The sequence below is a fragment of the Capra hircus genome, chromosome 7 (assembly GCF_001704415.2).
Source record: "Capra hircus breed San Clemente chromosome 7, ASM170441v1, whole genome shotgun sequence".
Classification (NCBI taxonomy): domain Eukaryota; kingdom Metazoa; phylum Chordata; class Mammalia; order Artiodactyla; family Bovidae; genus Capra; species Capra hircus.
In genome coordinates this window covers 96,387,548-96,400,760 of record NC_030814.1, presented here as the reverse complement: position 1 = coordinate 96,400,760, position 13,213 = coordinate 96,387,548, and the positions used below count along the sequence as shown (strand labels likewise).

The 13,213-nt window shown below is 41.1% G+C and overlaps 1 protein-coding gene across 1 annotated transcript in view; it reads right to left on the bottom strand.

The window, feature by feature from the left end:
* ADGRE2 (adhesion G protein-coupled receptor E2) overlaps positions 324–13,213 on the bottom strand; it is a 49,693-nt gene continuing 36,803 nt past the window's right edge. The window contains exons 12-14 of the mRNA XM_018051678.1: positions 12,910–13,078; positions 12,718–12,828; positions 324–464 (exon numbers count right to left, since the gene is read on the bottom strand). Of these exons, the coding sequence (XP_017907167.1) occupies positions 444–464; positions 12,718–12,828; positions 12,910–13,078 (301 nt within the window). The 3' untranslated portion in view covers positions 324–443. The remainder of the gene's footprint in view (positions 465–12,717; positions 12,829–12,909; positions 13,079–13,213) is intronic.

The window sequence follows — 13,213 nt, the reverse complement described above, 5'->3', positions numbered from 1 at the left end:
ACATAATCCAGGAAAAATTTGGGACATCATAGCAACTGTTTACCCTCCATGTAGCTATTTGAACCTTACTTTCCTGTCTTATGGTATTTTAAGACAGATTTCTGAAGCTCATTTTCCTTATCATATACCTTCAAATATCTTCATATACCTATAAACTTGAGGAAATTTGTAGAAAAAGGTTGAAGCAGGTGATTTAACCTGAGGCAACTGAGGAATTGCATCAGATCCCTTTGACTATGCTGAGAGTGAGGCGAGCATACCATATGGAGTAGAAAAGCAAAATTCTCCCAGCATTCTAAATTTCAAGAATTCCCATCATACTTCCTTACACAATGGTTCTGTGAAGAGGTCCTGTAACAAACCTGAAAACATATTTTAAAAGTTTTGCCCAAAGATGACGGTTCAGAATTTTCCTTGCCGAACAGGATACAAGATCATCGGATTTAGCTGTTAATGTAAGTCTCCTGAGAAGGAATATGCAAAAATGACAGTTGGTTAGAAAGTGCAAAACTTTTACACCGAAAACTAAAGAAGATTGTCAGAAGAAGTCAAAGAAGACCCAAAGAAATGGATCAACATGCCGCATTCATGGATCAGAAGACAATATGGTTAATATGGTAGCATTGCAGCAAATTGACCTATAGATTCAGTGGATTCCTTATCAAATCTCACTAACCTTATGATGTTCAATAAATATCCCCAGTTTCAATCAACTGATATTACTGTGGGTGTTTTGTGCATATGGCTTTGTGCTGACCTTGTGCATTAAAAATAAGACAGGCAAGATTTCTGATTTCACAAATCTTACCATCTAGTGGGAAGACAAATACAAATGGTCAGTTATATTTGTGAAGTGGGAGGTCCCTCTGCCCTGGTCCCCCCGAAGATGTCCCTATCTTTTTCCTCTCCATGAAATGACCTAGAGCATTCTCTGTCCAGATGATTCTCTCTGTGTTAATGAAAAGAAAACAACGGACCTACTTGGCTTCTTAGAAGATGTGATAAGTGGATAATGAACCTGATTTCACCAGGTACAGTAGTGTGGATGAGGATAGTGGGAAGTGCATGAATAAAGATATGGGCATGAATTGGCATGCTGGGTCCTAGGTAAGGCATGACATTTATCAGTAAAATGTCAAATAAATAACAAGACTTCCAGATGATTTTTGATGTCCTGTAAGACTGAGAGTCTTTAGTTTCACCAGGAGCATATCTAAAGAGTGTCCCCCAACCCATAAGAAAACTACTACAAGCTAATAGAAAAATATACCAAGGATATGAACAAATTGTTTACAGAGATTGAAATATTACTGACTCATAAAGAAAGATGTTCCCTTCTGCTAATAATAAAAAGGATACAAAGATACACATCTTTCCTTAGATATGCTATTTACATCTCAGATGGGTAAAAGTACAAAACTTGATAAGAACCTTGTGGTGAGGCTGTAGGGAAACATGTGGCTCAGGATAAAAAATCTGCCTGCCAATGCAAGAAATGCAAGAGATGTGAGTTTGACCCCTAGGTTGGCAAGATCCTGGAAGTGGAAATGGTAACCCACTCTAGTATTCTTGCCCAGAAAATCCCATGGATAGAGGAGCTTGCAGGCTACAGTACATGGAATCACAAGAGAGTTCACCAAAACTGAGCACACACACACACATACTACTGGTGGCAGGGTCGATGGAGTGACCTCAAGATGTTGAAATATGGAAGTGTCTACAAACATGCAGTTGTGAATTTGATGCAGTATCCAACCTAACTGCATAATCAAAAATGAGATCAATGAAATAAGTGTAAACAGTTGCAACATTATTTGTATTAGCAAATGATCTAACAAAAACACTCACTATAAGAGCCTTGATATGTAATTTATACAACAGAATGCCACGTGGTCAAAAAATAATGGAGAATCTCTTTGTAGACTCAAGAGAATAATCTATCAGATGTGTGAAAAAAGAAGGAACAAATAAGAAATACATAGATTTTATTTACTGTGTAAAGTATCTATTGACACGTGCAGGAGAAACCAAATTTGGTTTTTGGACCAAGAGGAACACAGTGTCTGGGGTTCGAAGTGAGCTGGAGATGGTTCCTTTCTTATTGTCTTGGCATTCAAAGCCCAAATAGTTTAACTCTTCAATCAATGTAAAATGGTGTATAAAGTATGGATATTTTGACATCTAGTCACATGCCTGTAAGAAACATGGCTTTGGATTGTTGTTCAAACTTCTGGGGGCTCCTGTGATTCTGAAGCATTTTGTGCTACAGTCATTTCATGCTTACTTTCATGTGAGTGCCACTTTTATTTCAGTAAATTCCCCATTGTTTCAGGTTTCCAGAGAGTGTTGGTTTTGATGAGCCAGAGAAAGGAAGCAGCTCACTTGGTCAGGTGAGGAGGCAAAGATTTCTCCTGAATCACCTGTACTCACTGGTTCCTCTGGTCCCCTCTGACCTCTGCCATCATCAAATCTTTCTTTCTACAGCCCCTGTGCACTCCATTCCAGAAGACTCTCATGGTATTGAGAATTCTATTGACAAACATATCACTGTCCCCTGCGGTATACATAATCAATTTCAGGTTTGAAGTCAAATGCGAATCTGGGTGGGCTTCCCAGGTGGTGATAAAGAACGCAGGAGACATAAGAGACACAGGCTTCATCCCTGGGTTGGGAAGATCCCATGGAGAAGAGAATGGCTACCCACTCCAGTTCTCTTTCCTGGAAAAGTCCATGGAAAAGCAGTCTGAGGGGCTACAGCCTATTGGGTTGCAGGAGTTGGAGATAACTTAGAGACTAAACCACCATGGCTAATTCACATTGTTTTATCACTGAAACCAACACAACATTGTAAAGCAATTATCCTCCAGTTTGAGGAAAACAAACAAGCAAACAAACAAACAAACAAAGAACTTCCTTTATAAAAAAAAGCAAAACCACAAACTGAGCTTTGTTTTTTGGAGAAAAGATTCAAAGTTTAGAGAGTTTTCATGTGAGGGGGCTTCTTCCGGTGGCCTCCAGATAGAGACACTGTGAGAGGGTCCAGGAGAGGCCAGCTGAGAAGGAACACATATAGGCCTTGAGAGCTATACCAGCTCCCTTGCTGACAGATAGGAAGATGAGGCCTCAGCCCAACAACACAAGTAACTGAACTTTGCCAGAAGTCAGAGGGTTGGATGAGGACTCCAAGCCTCAGTAAGAATGCAGTCTAGGTGGACAGAATGATTTCAGCATTGTGAAAATCTGAGCAGCCATCCCAGTTGTACCATGCAAGATTTAATTTTTTCTGGTTTTACATGGGTGGGAATTTGTTACCCAGCAGCACACACTGAATGCAGCCACTCTGAAGGTTCTCCTCTGCACAGCATGGTGGGCCATGAGGATAGCAAAGCTGCTGAGGTGGGTGCAGTGGCAGGTGGTTCCCACCATCTTGCAGCCTCTGGTGGCCTGGTGACCACTTCCATTCTGGCCACTCTCCCAGAAGATGCAGTACACCTTCTTTGGCCCAAGGATCACTGACTATAGGGACAGGAAGTAGGTGTGAGCAGGTGGGTCTATTGCTCAGAAATGCTGACCCAAAGCTAGCTCATGCTGGGCTTTCCTGGGGATATGATGCATTTGTGGGGAGCCCCCTGAAACCCAAGGCTCTGCCCAGGATTCAGGACTCTTCCACATCCACAGCTCCATCCCAGCAGGACTCACATGTTGGAAGACCAAGGTGACAGGGGAGCTGAGGTTCTGGGTGTTATTGTTGCTGATAAAGGTGGATACGCCATCTGACATCAGGATGGGGGGGACTTCCCACACAAACCTCCATGTGTCTCATGTGCAATTGCCTGTTCCTCAGTATCCAGGACCAGGGGGACTTTATCCGGCAACTTTCCCATTCCTGGTGTGGAGATAAGCCCTGCCACTATAGGACCTGCAGGACAAGGACAAGATTGACATCTGGGAGTGCCCAACATGACCCCTCTTTTAGATGGGCTCTTTCTTTGTAGCCCCATCATAACCCGCGATTCCTTTTAGACTTTAATTTTGTTTCTTGGTTAGTGGCCACAAGAGGCTGCTCTGAGTGGGGCAAGGTTTCTCTAATAATTAGAGACAGCAAAATGACTCAGTTATGCACATATATACAGTCTTTTTATAGTATTTTCCATTATGATTTATCTTAGGTGTTTAAAGGTTTTTGAATGCACCCTTCAGTTCTCTTCAGTTGCTCAGTCGTGTCCAACTCTTTGCGACCCCATGAACTGCAGCACGCTGGGCCTCCTTGTCCATCACCAACTCCCGGACTCCGCCCAAACCCATGTCCACTGAGTCGGTGATGCCATCCAACCATCTTATCTTCTGTCATTCCCTTTTCTCCTGTCCTCAATCTTTTCCAGCATCAGGGTCTTTTCAAATGAGTCAGGTCTTCACATCAGGTGGCCAAAGTATTGGAGTTTCAGCTTCAACATCAGTCCTTGGGACACAGTAAAATTCCAGATTTGCAGGAATTGAGTAAGCAAGAGTCCACCACCATGACTTCTTTCACATGATGAGATGATGAATTTCTTGAAACACACACAACTAAGTATCTTTTGTCCTCACTTAATGGCTCAAAGAATAACACTTCAGGCTGTCCATGGGATAAGAAGATACAGTGCTCAGTCTTTTGGACTCTGTGGGAGAGGGAGAGGGAGGGGGTGGGATGATTTGGGAGAATGGCATTGAAACATGTATAATATCATATAAGAAATGAAACGCCAGTCTAGGTTCGATGCAGGATACAGGATGCTTGGGGCTGGTGCACTGGGATGACCCAGAGAGATGGTATGGGGAGGGAGGTGGGAGGGATGTTCAGGATTGGGAACACGTGTACACCTGTGGCGGATTCATGTTGATGTATGGCAAAACCAATACAGTATTGTAAAGTAAAATAAAGTAAAATAATAAAAAAGAAGATACAGTTCAAATGATTATTTTTCTGCCACTCTGTGCAGCTTGAGGGATCTGTTTCCTGAGCAGGAACTGAAGCTGGGCGCAGAGCAGTGAAGGTGCCAAGTCTTAACCACTGGACTGCCAGAGAATCCCTCCAAAGATCTTTTAAAAATTAATTAATTTATTTTAATTGAAGGCTAATTACTTTACAGTATTGGGGTGGCTTTTGCCATGAATCAGCTGTGGGTGTACATGGGTCCCACCACCTGAACCCCTCTCCCATCTCCCTCACTTCCCCATCCCTCCAGGTTGTCCCAGAGCACTGGTTCTGAGTGCCCTGTTTCATGCATCAAACTTGCACTGGTCATCTATTTTCCATATGTAATATACATGTTTCAATGCTATTCTCTCAAATTATCCCACCTTCACCTTCTCCCACATAGTCCAAAAGTCTGCTACCTCTGCCTCTCTTTAGCTGTCTTGCATATAGGGTCATCATTACCATCTTTCACATTCTATATATATGCATTAATATGCTGTATTGGTGTTCCTCTTTCTGACTTATTTCACTCTATATAATAGGCTCCAGCTTCATCCCCCTTATTAGAACTGACACAAATGCATTCTTTTTTATAGCTGAGTAATATTCCATTCCGTATATGTACCACAACCTCCTTATCCATTCACCTGCCGTTGGACATCTAGGTTGCTTCCATGCCCTAGCTATTGTAAACAGTGCAGCAATGAATACTGGGGTGCACGTGTCTCTTTCAATTCTGGTTTCCTTGGTGTGTATGCCCAGCAGTGGGATTGCTGGGTCATATGGCAGTTCTATTTCCAGCTTTTTAAGGACTCTCCACACTGTTCTCTATAGTAGCCATACTAGTTGGCATTCCTATCAACAGTATAAGAGGGTTCCTTTTTCTCCACACCCTCTCCAGCACTTACTGTTTGTAGACTTTTTGATGGCAGCCATGCTGAAAAGTGTGAGATGGTATCTCATTATGGTTTTGATTAGCATTTTCTAATAATGAGCGATGTTGAGTATCTTTTCCTGTGTTTGTTAACCATCTATAGGTCTTTGGAGAAATGTCTGTTTAGTTCTTTGGCCCATTTTTTGATTGGGTCATTTGTTTTTGTGGTATTGAGCTGCATGAGCTGTTTGTATATTTTGGAGTTTAATTCTTTGTTGTCAGTTGCTTCGTATGCTATTATTTTCTCCCATTCGGAAGGCTGCCTTATACCTTGTTTATAGTTTTCTTCATTGTGCGAAGCTTTTAGGTTTAATTAGGCCCACTTTGTTTATTTTGTTTTTATTTCCTTTACTCTGGGAGGTGGGTCATAGAGGATCCTGCTGTGATTTATGTCAGAAACTGTTCTACCTATGTTTTCCTCTAAGAGTTTTATAGTTTGTGGTCTTATGTTTAGATCTTTAATCCATTTTGAGTTTATTTTTGTGTACAGTGTTAGAAAGTGCCCTAGATTCATTCTTTTATGGGTGGTCAGCCAGTTTTCCCAGCACCACTTGTTAAAGAGATCATCTTTTCTCCATTACATATTTTTGCCTCCTTTGTCAAAGATAAGGTGTCCATAGGTGAATGGATTTATCTCTGGGCTTTCTCTTTTGTTCCATTGATGTATATTTCTGTCTTTGTGCCAGTACCATACTGCCTTGATGACTGTAGCTTTGTAGCGTAGTCTGAAGTCAGGAAGGTTGATTCCTCCAGTTCCATTCTTCTTTCTCAAGATTATTGTGTCTACTCGAACTTTTTATGTTTCCATACAAATTGTGAAATTATTTGTCCTAGCTCTGTGAAAAATCAAAGATCTTTTAAAGTAACTTGGAAAGGTAATATTTTAGAAATGATACATAAGACCATAGAAAAATAAATATTTCTTTTGAAAAAAAGAAAAGAAATTTAAGAAGAGTTCAGTCAAAAAAATCTCCTTGTCAGATGGACTTGTCAGGATAAGATCATAATGCCTATCAGACTGGATGAAATTTGGTTGAGCCTAGTCTTTCTCAGAAGTCCCATCTCCCTATGTTTCCTAACACTGAAGTTATAGAATATAATAACAGTTAAATGTCCTTCCAAAAAAAAAAAAATCCATCTGTTTCTAAATGTATGTCGTGATTCCTCTGCTCAGAGTTTGGGAAATGTTTTCTTCATGGAGTCATAAAATAGGGCAATTTGAAAAGATTGATAAAAGTCTAGAAATGTTATCTGTTGTTAATCCCCTGAGATGTAAAGGAAAAAACACTGAAGTCCTTTTGGACAATCCTTACCACCCCCAGTATGAGTTATTTATTCCTAGGTCTATAGAAAGCTCAGGGAAAATTCTGGTGTTTGGGATGGGCAACTTCACTCAAGAAGGTTTCAAATATTGTGCTCCAGGAAATTATACACAATGGAATACAGATAAATTATTTTGTTTTTCTTGAACAAGACAACAAGAAGCCATAGAAGAAATTCCAGGATGAAAGAAAGACATCCCTAACTTTTAAACCCAAGAGACACCAAATTTTAGAAGACAGTAGAAGATGTAATTACATTAAGCCGTAAATTTGCTTGGTCCTTTGCCCATAGATAGTAGAAATAGCTGACCATATTACTTGAAGTTTGGAATGCTTCAATGGCTACCTGATGCCATTATTGTGTTTCTCTATAGAGAAAGTATATTTCGTTTTTTCACCATGTATATCATCTCTGCAGGAAGTAGGGGAGAGTGGCAAATATTTATTCATATATATATATAATATGAAGAGGATTTCAGTGTTTCTACTATAAATCATGAGATTAAAAGATGCTTACTCCTAAAAAGGAAAGTTATGACTAACCTAGACAGCATATTAAAAAGCAGAGACATTACTTTGCCAACAAAGGTCTGTCTAGTCAAAGCTCTGGTTTTTGCAGTAGTTGTGTATGGATGTGAGAATTGGACTGTGAAGAAAGCTGAGCACCAAAGAATTGATGCTTTTGAACTGTGGTGTTGGAGAAGACTCTTGAGAGTCCCTTGGACTGCAAGGAGATCCAACCAGTCCATCCTAAAGGAGATCGGTCCTGGGTGTTCATTGGAAGGACTGATGTTGAAGCTGAAACTCCAATACTTTGGCCACCTGATGCAAAGAGCTGACTCATTTGATAAGACCCTGATGCTGGGAAAGATTGAAGGCAGGAGGAGAAGGGGACAACAGAGGATGAGATGGTTGGATGGCATGACTGACTCAATGGAGATGAGTTTGAGTAAACTCCAGGAGTTGGTGATGGACAGGGAGGTCTGGCGTGCTGAAGTCCATGGGGTTGCAAAGAGTTGGACATGACTGAGCGACTGACCTGAACTATAAATCAAACCCATGTGCAATAGATGTGCTAGCAGAATAATGATCCCACAAAGATGTCAACATCTTCACTCTGGAAGCTGCAAATATACTAGCTTACATGGAAAATGAACTTTTATGATCTTGAGATGGAAAATTTATCCTGGATTACCCTGATGAGCCAATGTAATGATCTGGGTTTTCATAAAGGAGAGAGAGAAGTAAGACAGTAAGAGGCGGGGAAAGATATAATGATGGAGGTGAGGAAGAGAGAGAGAGATGAAGGAGGAGGAGGAGAAGAAGGGGAAGAAGGAGGAGGAGGACAGAGGTGAGCTGATTAATCTGAAAAGTACACTAAACAGACTTTGAAGATTGAGTGAATCATGAGGCCACTAACCATGGAATGCAGGCAGCACCAAGAAGTTAAAAAAAGGTGAAGAAATGTGTATTTCCCTAAAGTCTTCAGAAGGGATACAGACATTTTGATTTTAGTCCCATAAGATCCATTTTGAACTTTTGACTTCTAGATCTGTAGGATAAATTTGTTTGTTTTTAGCAGCAAGTGTGTGGTAACCTGTTACAGCAATGGTAGGAAACTACACTATGGACATGCAAGTTTTCTTGGGTTCTAAAGTGAAGGAAGCTCAGATTCTGTTCTGTGTCTCCCAGGGACAGGGTTATGCCCTTGCTGTGGCTGAGTTGACTCAAGAACATGGAGAGTCACATGCCGTTAGCATTCCCTTAAGCAGACACTCATGAGTTATTTGTTCTGTTCTCTCTGAATGAGTGTAATCCATGAGTGGGACAGGGCTGTGATAGAGCAAGGCATTAAATCTCTCAGATCTGTGGGGCCTCCCCATGTGGACAGCCTCAATTGTATGGGGGAAGCCACATTAACTCCTGCTAGGTTACATTCTGCAACCTTGGCTGAATCAGAATTTAGTGTGAGGAGGATGTTCAGGCCCTCCTACCAAGACTTGACCCACTTAGAGTCTGCAAAGGGAAGTGTGTGGTTAGTCCTGATTGTGTTAATTGAAGAAAATGGTCTTAATTTGGAGGGAGGAGACAAATGAGGCAACTGAGGGTTTAAAATGTTTCACAATTTGGAAACAATTTGAAAAGTAATTTGGCCAAGCTCACACAGCAAACACTTGGTTGAGTTAATATTTCATTCCAGATTTGTTTCAGCCTGGGAACTAGGATCTACACAATGCTCTGGGATCATAAGGAAATACTTTGGTTTAATTGGTAGGCAGAATGGTTAATAAAAAAAAAAAGAATAGTAGGACAGATAATTACCTTGATATTTCCAAAGGAAAGAAGCACCATAAAATAATCGATAATTTTTTTTTCTGATATTCTACGCCCTTAATGATCAGGGAGTTCATTCATTCACTCATCTTTGTTTAAGAAATAATTTCTGATCATTTGGAAAATGTTAAACACTGAAGAGAGAGATTGATGAATAAGACAGTTTCTGCCTTTTGCAGGTGCATATTATTCACTCACTAATTTAACCAAACAGGTAGCAATATGCATTGAGTATTTCTACATGTTTGGCACTGTGTGAAATGTTGAGGATATAACAGACAGGAAAAGCAAAGTGGTGCCTGCAGATGGTAAATCTAGAAGGAAACATATTAATCAAATAGAGAAAATCAAGAGCAAAGTGACTGACAAAACTCTCTAGGGGCTATTGGAGAGAAACATGGAAGAATCTGATCTAATCTGAGCAGGTACGGGCTTCATGGAGGAATCGACATACAGAGATATGTCTGAAGGCGTACATAGTTTTGAGTCAAGGAATAAAAAAGAGTGTTTTAAAGAGAAGGAATATATGCAAAGCCTTTGTCCCAAAGAGGCACATTGAATTTTCAAAATTGAAGAAATTTGATGTGGCTGGAATAATGGTGAGTACATGGTATATGAAGCTGGAGAGGAAAGCAGGAGATGAATCAAACAAATTCTCACTGACGTATGGCTCTTGGTTTTGACCCCATATGTAATGATTTTACCAAAGAGTGCAATGATTTCATTTGTGTTTTGAAAAGATCTTTCTGATTTCTGGGTAAAGGATGTATTGGGAGGTGACAAGGATGGAAAGAATAGTCAGTTAGGTGAGCATAGCAGGTGTTTAGGCAAGCTGGCAGCCTGGCTAAGGAAGAGGTGATGGAAGTGGAGATAGCAGGAGAGATTGTGGACGTATTGAAAAGACAAGAACAAAAAGATCAGAGGTGGTAGGTTGTGATGGTAATAAGATAACTGTTGAGAGTAACTTTCAGGATCCAAACTTGTGCCAAAGGGTGAATCATGGTATCATGAAGATTGAGAAGGACATCATGGGAAAGAGCTGGATTAGGGTAAAGATTGCAAGCCTTAAATTGGAAAGCTGAGTTGATGATGACTTTGAGATACCAAAATTTCAAATACTCCATACCCCTTTAGATTTCAGAGGAGAAGTAAGAGATAAAGAAACTAATTGTCACCATTTGCAGCTATTGTGGCTGAATCTAAGGAATAAATGTTGTTGTCTAAGAGAAAAGAATAAAACAGGAATTAAAGTTGTTCTGGAACCAATCCCTTGTATGGAACCACAAAGAAGACAGAGAATAGCAAGAGAGAATGGAATAAAGACAAAGAGGAATGCAGAAGTAGAATCTAGTGAGGGTAAGGATGGAGTGTTTATGAGAAAACAGCAGAGAATGATCAGAAATTCTGAAAGACTTTCTAGGAGATGGAGATCATTGTAAATCTAAGAGATATTTATTTTGGTGAAATATAGGGGAAAGAAACTATAATATGCATGGGCTGAAGGCATGAGTTTAAGGCAGGGAAATAAAGACAGAAATGTCAACTCTTGGCTGGTAGCTAGAAGATGGCCAAGTAGTACATGTTTGTAAGACAGAAGAGAACCAAACATGTATCCATGGCTATGGGGAAAATACTGTTGAAAATGAGAGGCAAGAGTGAGGGAAGAAGGGTAAGGGGAAGAGAGAATGAGAGAATATGTGTGAAAAAGAATGTAAGGAAAATTGATAAGCATTAATAATGGTATAAAGCATGTGGAATAATTGTTTTCAGAGAGGAGAAGGATCATTGTCTCAATGATACAAGAGGATGCACGCTGATATTTGTTATGGCATAGAGTTCACAAAGTATCGTCACGAGACTGTTGATTTTCTTTGTGAAATAAGTGCTGAGAACATTTGTTGAGAAAGGGCAAAGTGGTAGAAGATTCAATGGTGGAATCAGTGCTTATGGAAGTTGGGGGGACAGGTAATGTGAGAAGTGTAGAAGGGCTTCCACACAAATAGTAGTTTCCTTTCAATGAGATGAAGATTGAAGGCATTAAATAGAAGATGGAAGAGGTCAGAAAATATAAGGAAAATACGTTTGTAAGTCTAAACCAGTAAGTGTTGTTTCTTGGTCCTCACTGCCATGAATTATCTTGTGTCACTACTGCTTATCTTTTTTTGGTTTTGTGGTGGGTAGAGAGTACCAAGGGGCTTCCCCAGTGTCTCGGGGGTAAAGAATCTGTCTGCAGTGCAGGAGACCTGCATTCGATCCCTGGACTGGGAAGATCCCCTGGAGGAGTGCATGGCAACCCACTCCGGTATTTTTGCCTAGAACATCCCATGGACAGAGGATCCTGGCATGCTACAGTCCATGGGATAGCATGGAATCAGACACAACTGAAGCAACTGAGCAGAGCACAGCACAGAGAGTGCCCAAAATATCAGGCAGTCTTGTTAAGAAAGTCTAAAATTCCAGCTAACACCTTTCTCTTTGGTGCACACGTAAGTACATAATCTCCCCCCATTTTCTGCATTTTTGAGGGGTGCTTCTGAGTGTTATGTAGAGACAGGTGTTCAGCAAAATGGTAGGATAATGTGACTCTGCATAGAATGTACCTTACCACTTCAGATCATTGATAGTTGCTTATTTAGTTAACCATGCATGGCACATAGTAAGTGTTCAATAAGAATACTGATATGAGTCAAGATGGACACAGTTCCCAAAGGAATACAGGTGAAATACATTTTGTCAAGAAACAGAGATTACTGCTAATGGTTAGTGTGTGTGTGTGTGTGTGTGTGTGTGTGTGCGGGCGTGTGTGTGCGCATGCGTGCGTGTGCGCATGCGTGCATGCTCAGTAGTGTCCGATTTTGTGCAACCCAAAGGACTGTACCTGACAGGCTCCTTTGTCCATGGAATTTTCCAGGCAAGAATATAGGAGTTCATTGCCATTTTCTACCTAGAGGATCTTCCTGACCCAGGGTTCAAATCCAGGTATCTGGCATCTCCTGCATTGACAGGCGGATTCTTTACCACCAATGTCACTTGAGAATGAGTCAAATAGTAAGCAAAGGGTAAGCCATCCTAAGACAGCAACAGCTCATACGCAGTTGTCCAGTGTGCTAGGCATGTGCTGATCAATGAACTGGTTAGTGAAGTGCTCTGGGGGCAGTGCATGATCTTACCTCACTGTGTTTGCAATCATCAGACATGGTCCTGCTGGAGAGCGTGTACTTCTCAGACTTGGCTTTGGATTTCCTGATTCTTTCCAACCACTTCCTGTATTGCTCACGGACCTGCAAAGCATGCTCTGAGTCAGCTCACCTGAGAGGACTGAGGATGGGACAAGTTCTGAGAGGGAGTCAAGACAGTGGTACCTGCTGGCTGAGAAGGCAGTACACCAGGAAGATGAAGACACCCTGCAGGCTGTTGATGATGGTGAAGAGGTAGGCCATGATGTGGGCAGCCGGTCCCACCTGCAGGAGTCCCAGAAACCACGTGCATCCCAAGATGGAGAGCTGAGCTGTGGCTTTAAATGTCAGCATCCTGGGTAGGAGGAGAAAGTAAGTTCCTGACACAGCCAGAGCCATTCTCATCTTCACCCATGGATGTTCCTTCCTTTCCTGTTGGTAATGACTTCTGAGACTGGGTTGTGATTGGTTTTATTCTTTGCTGTCAATG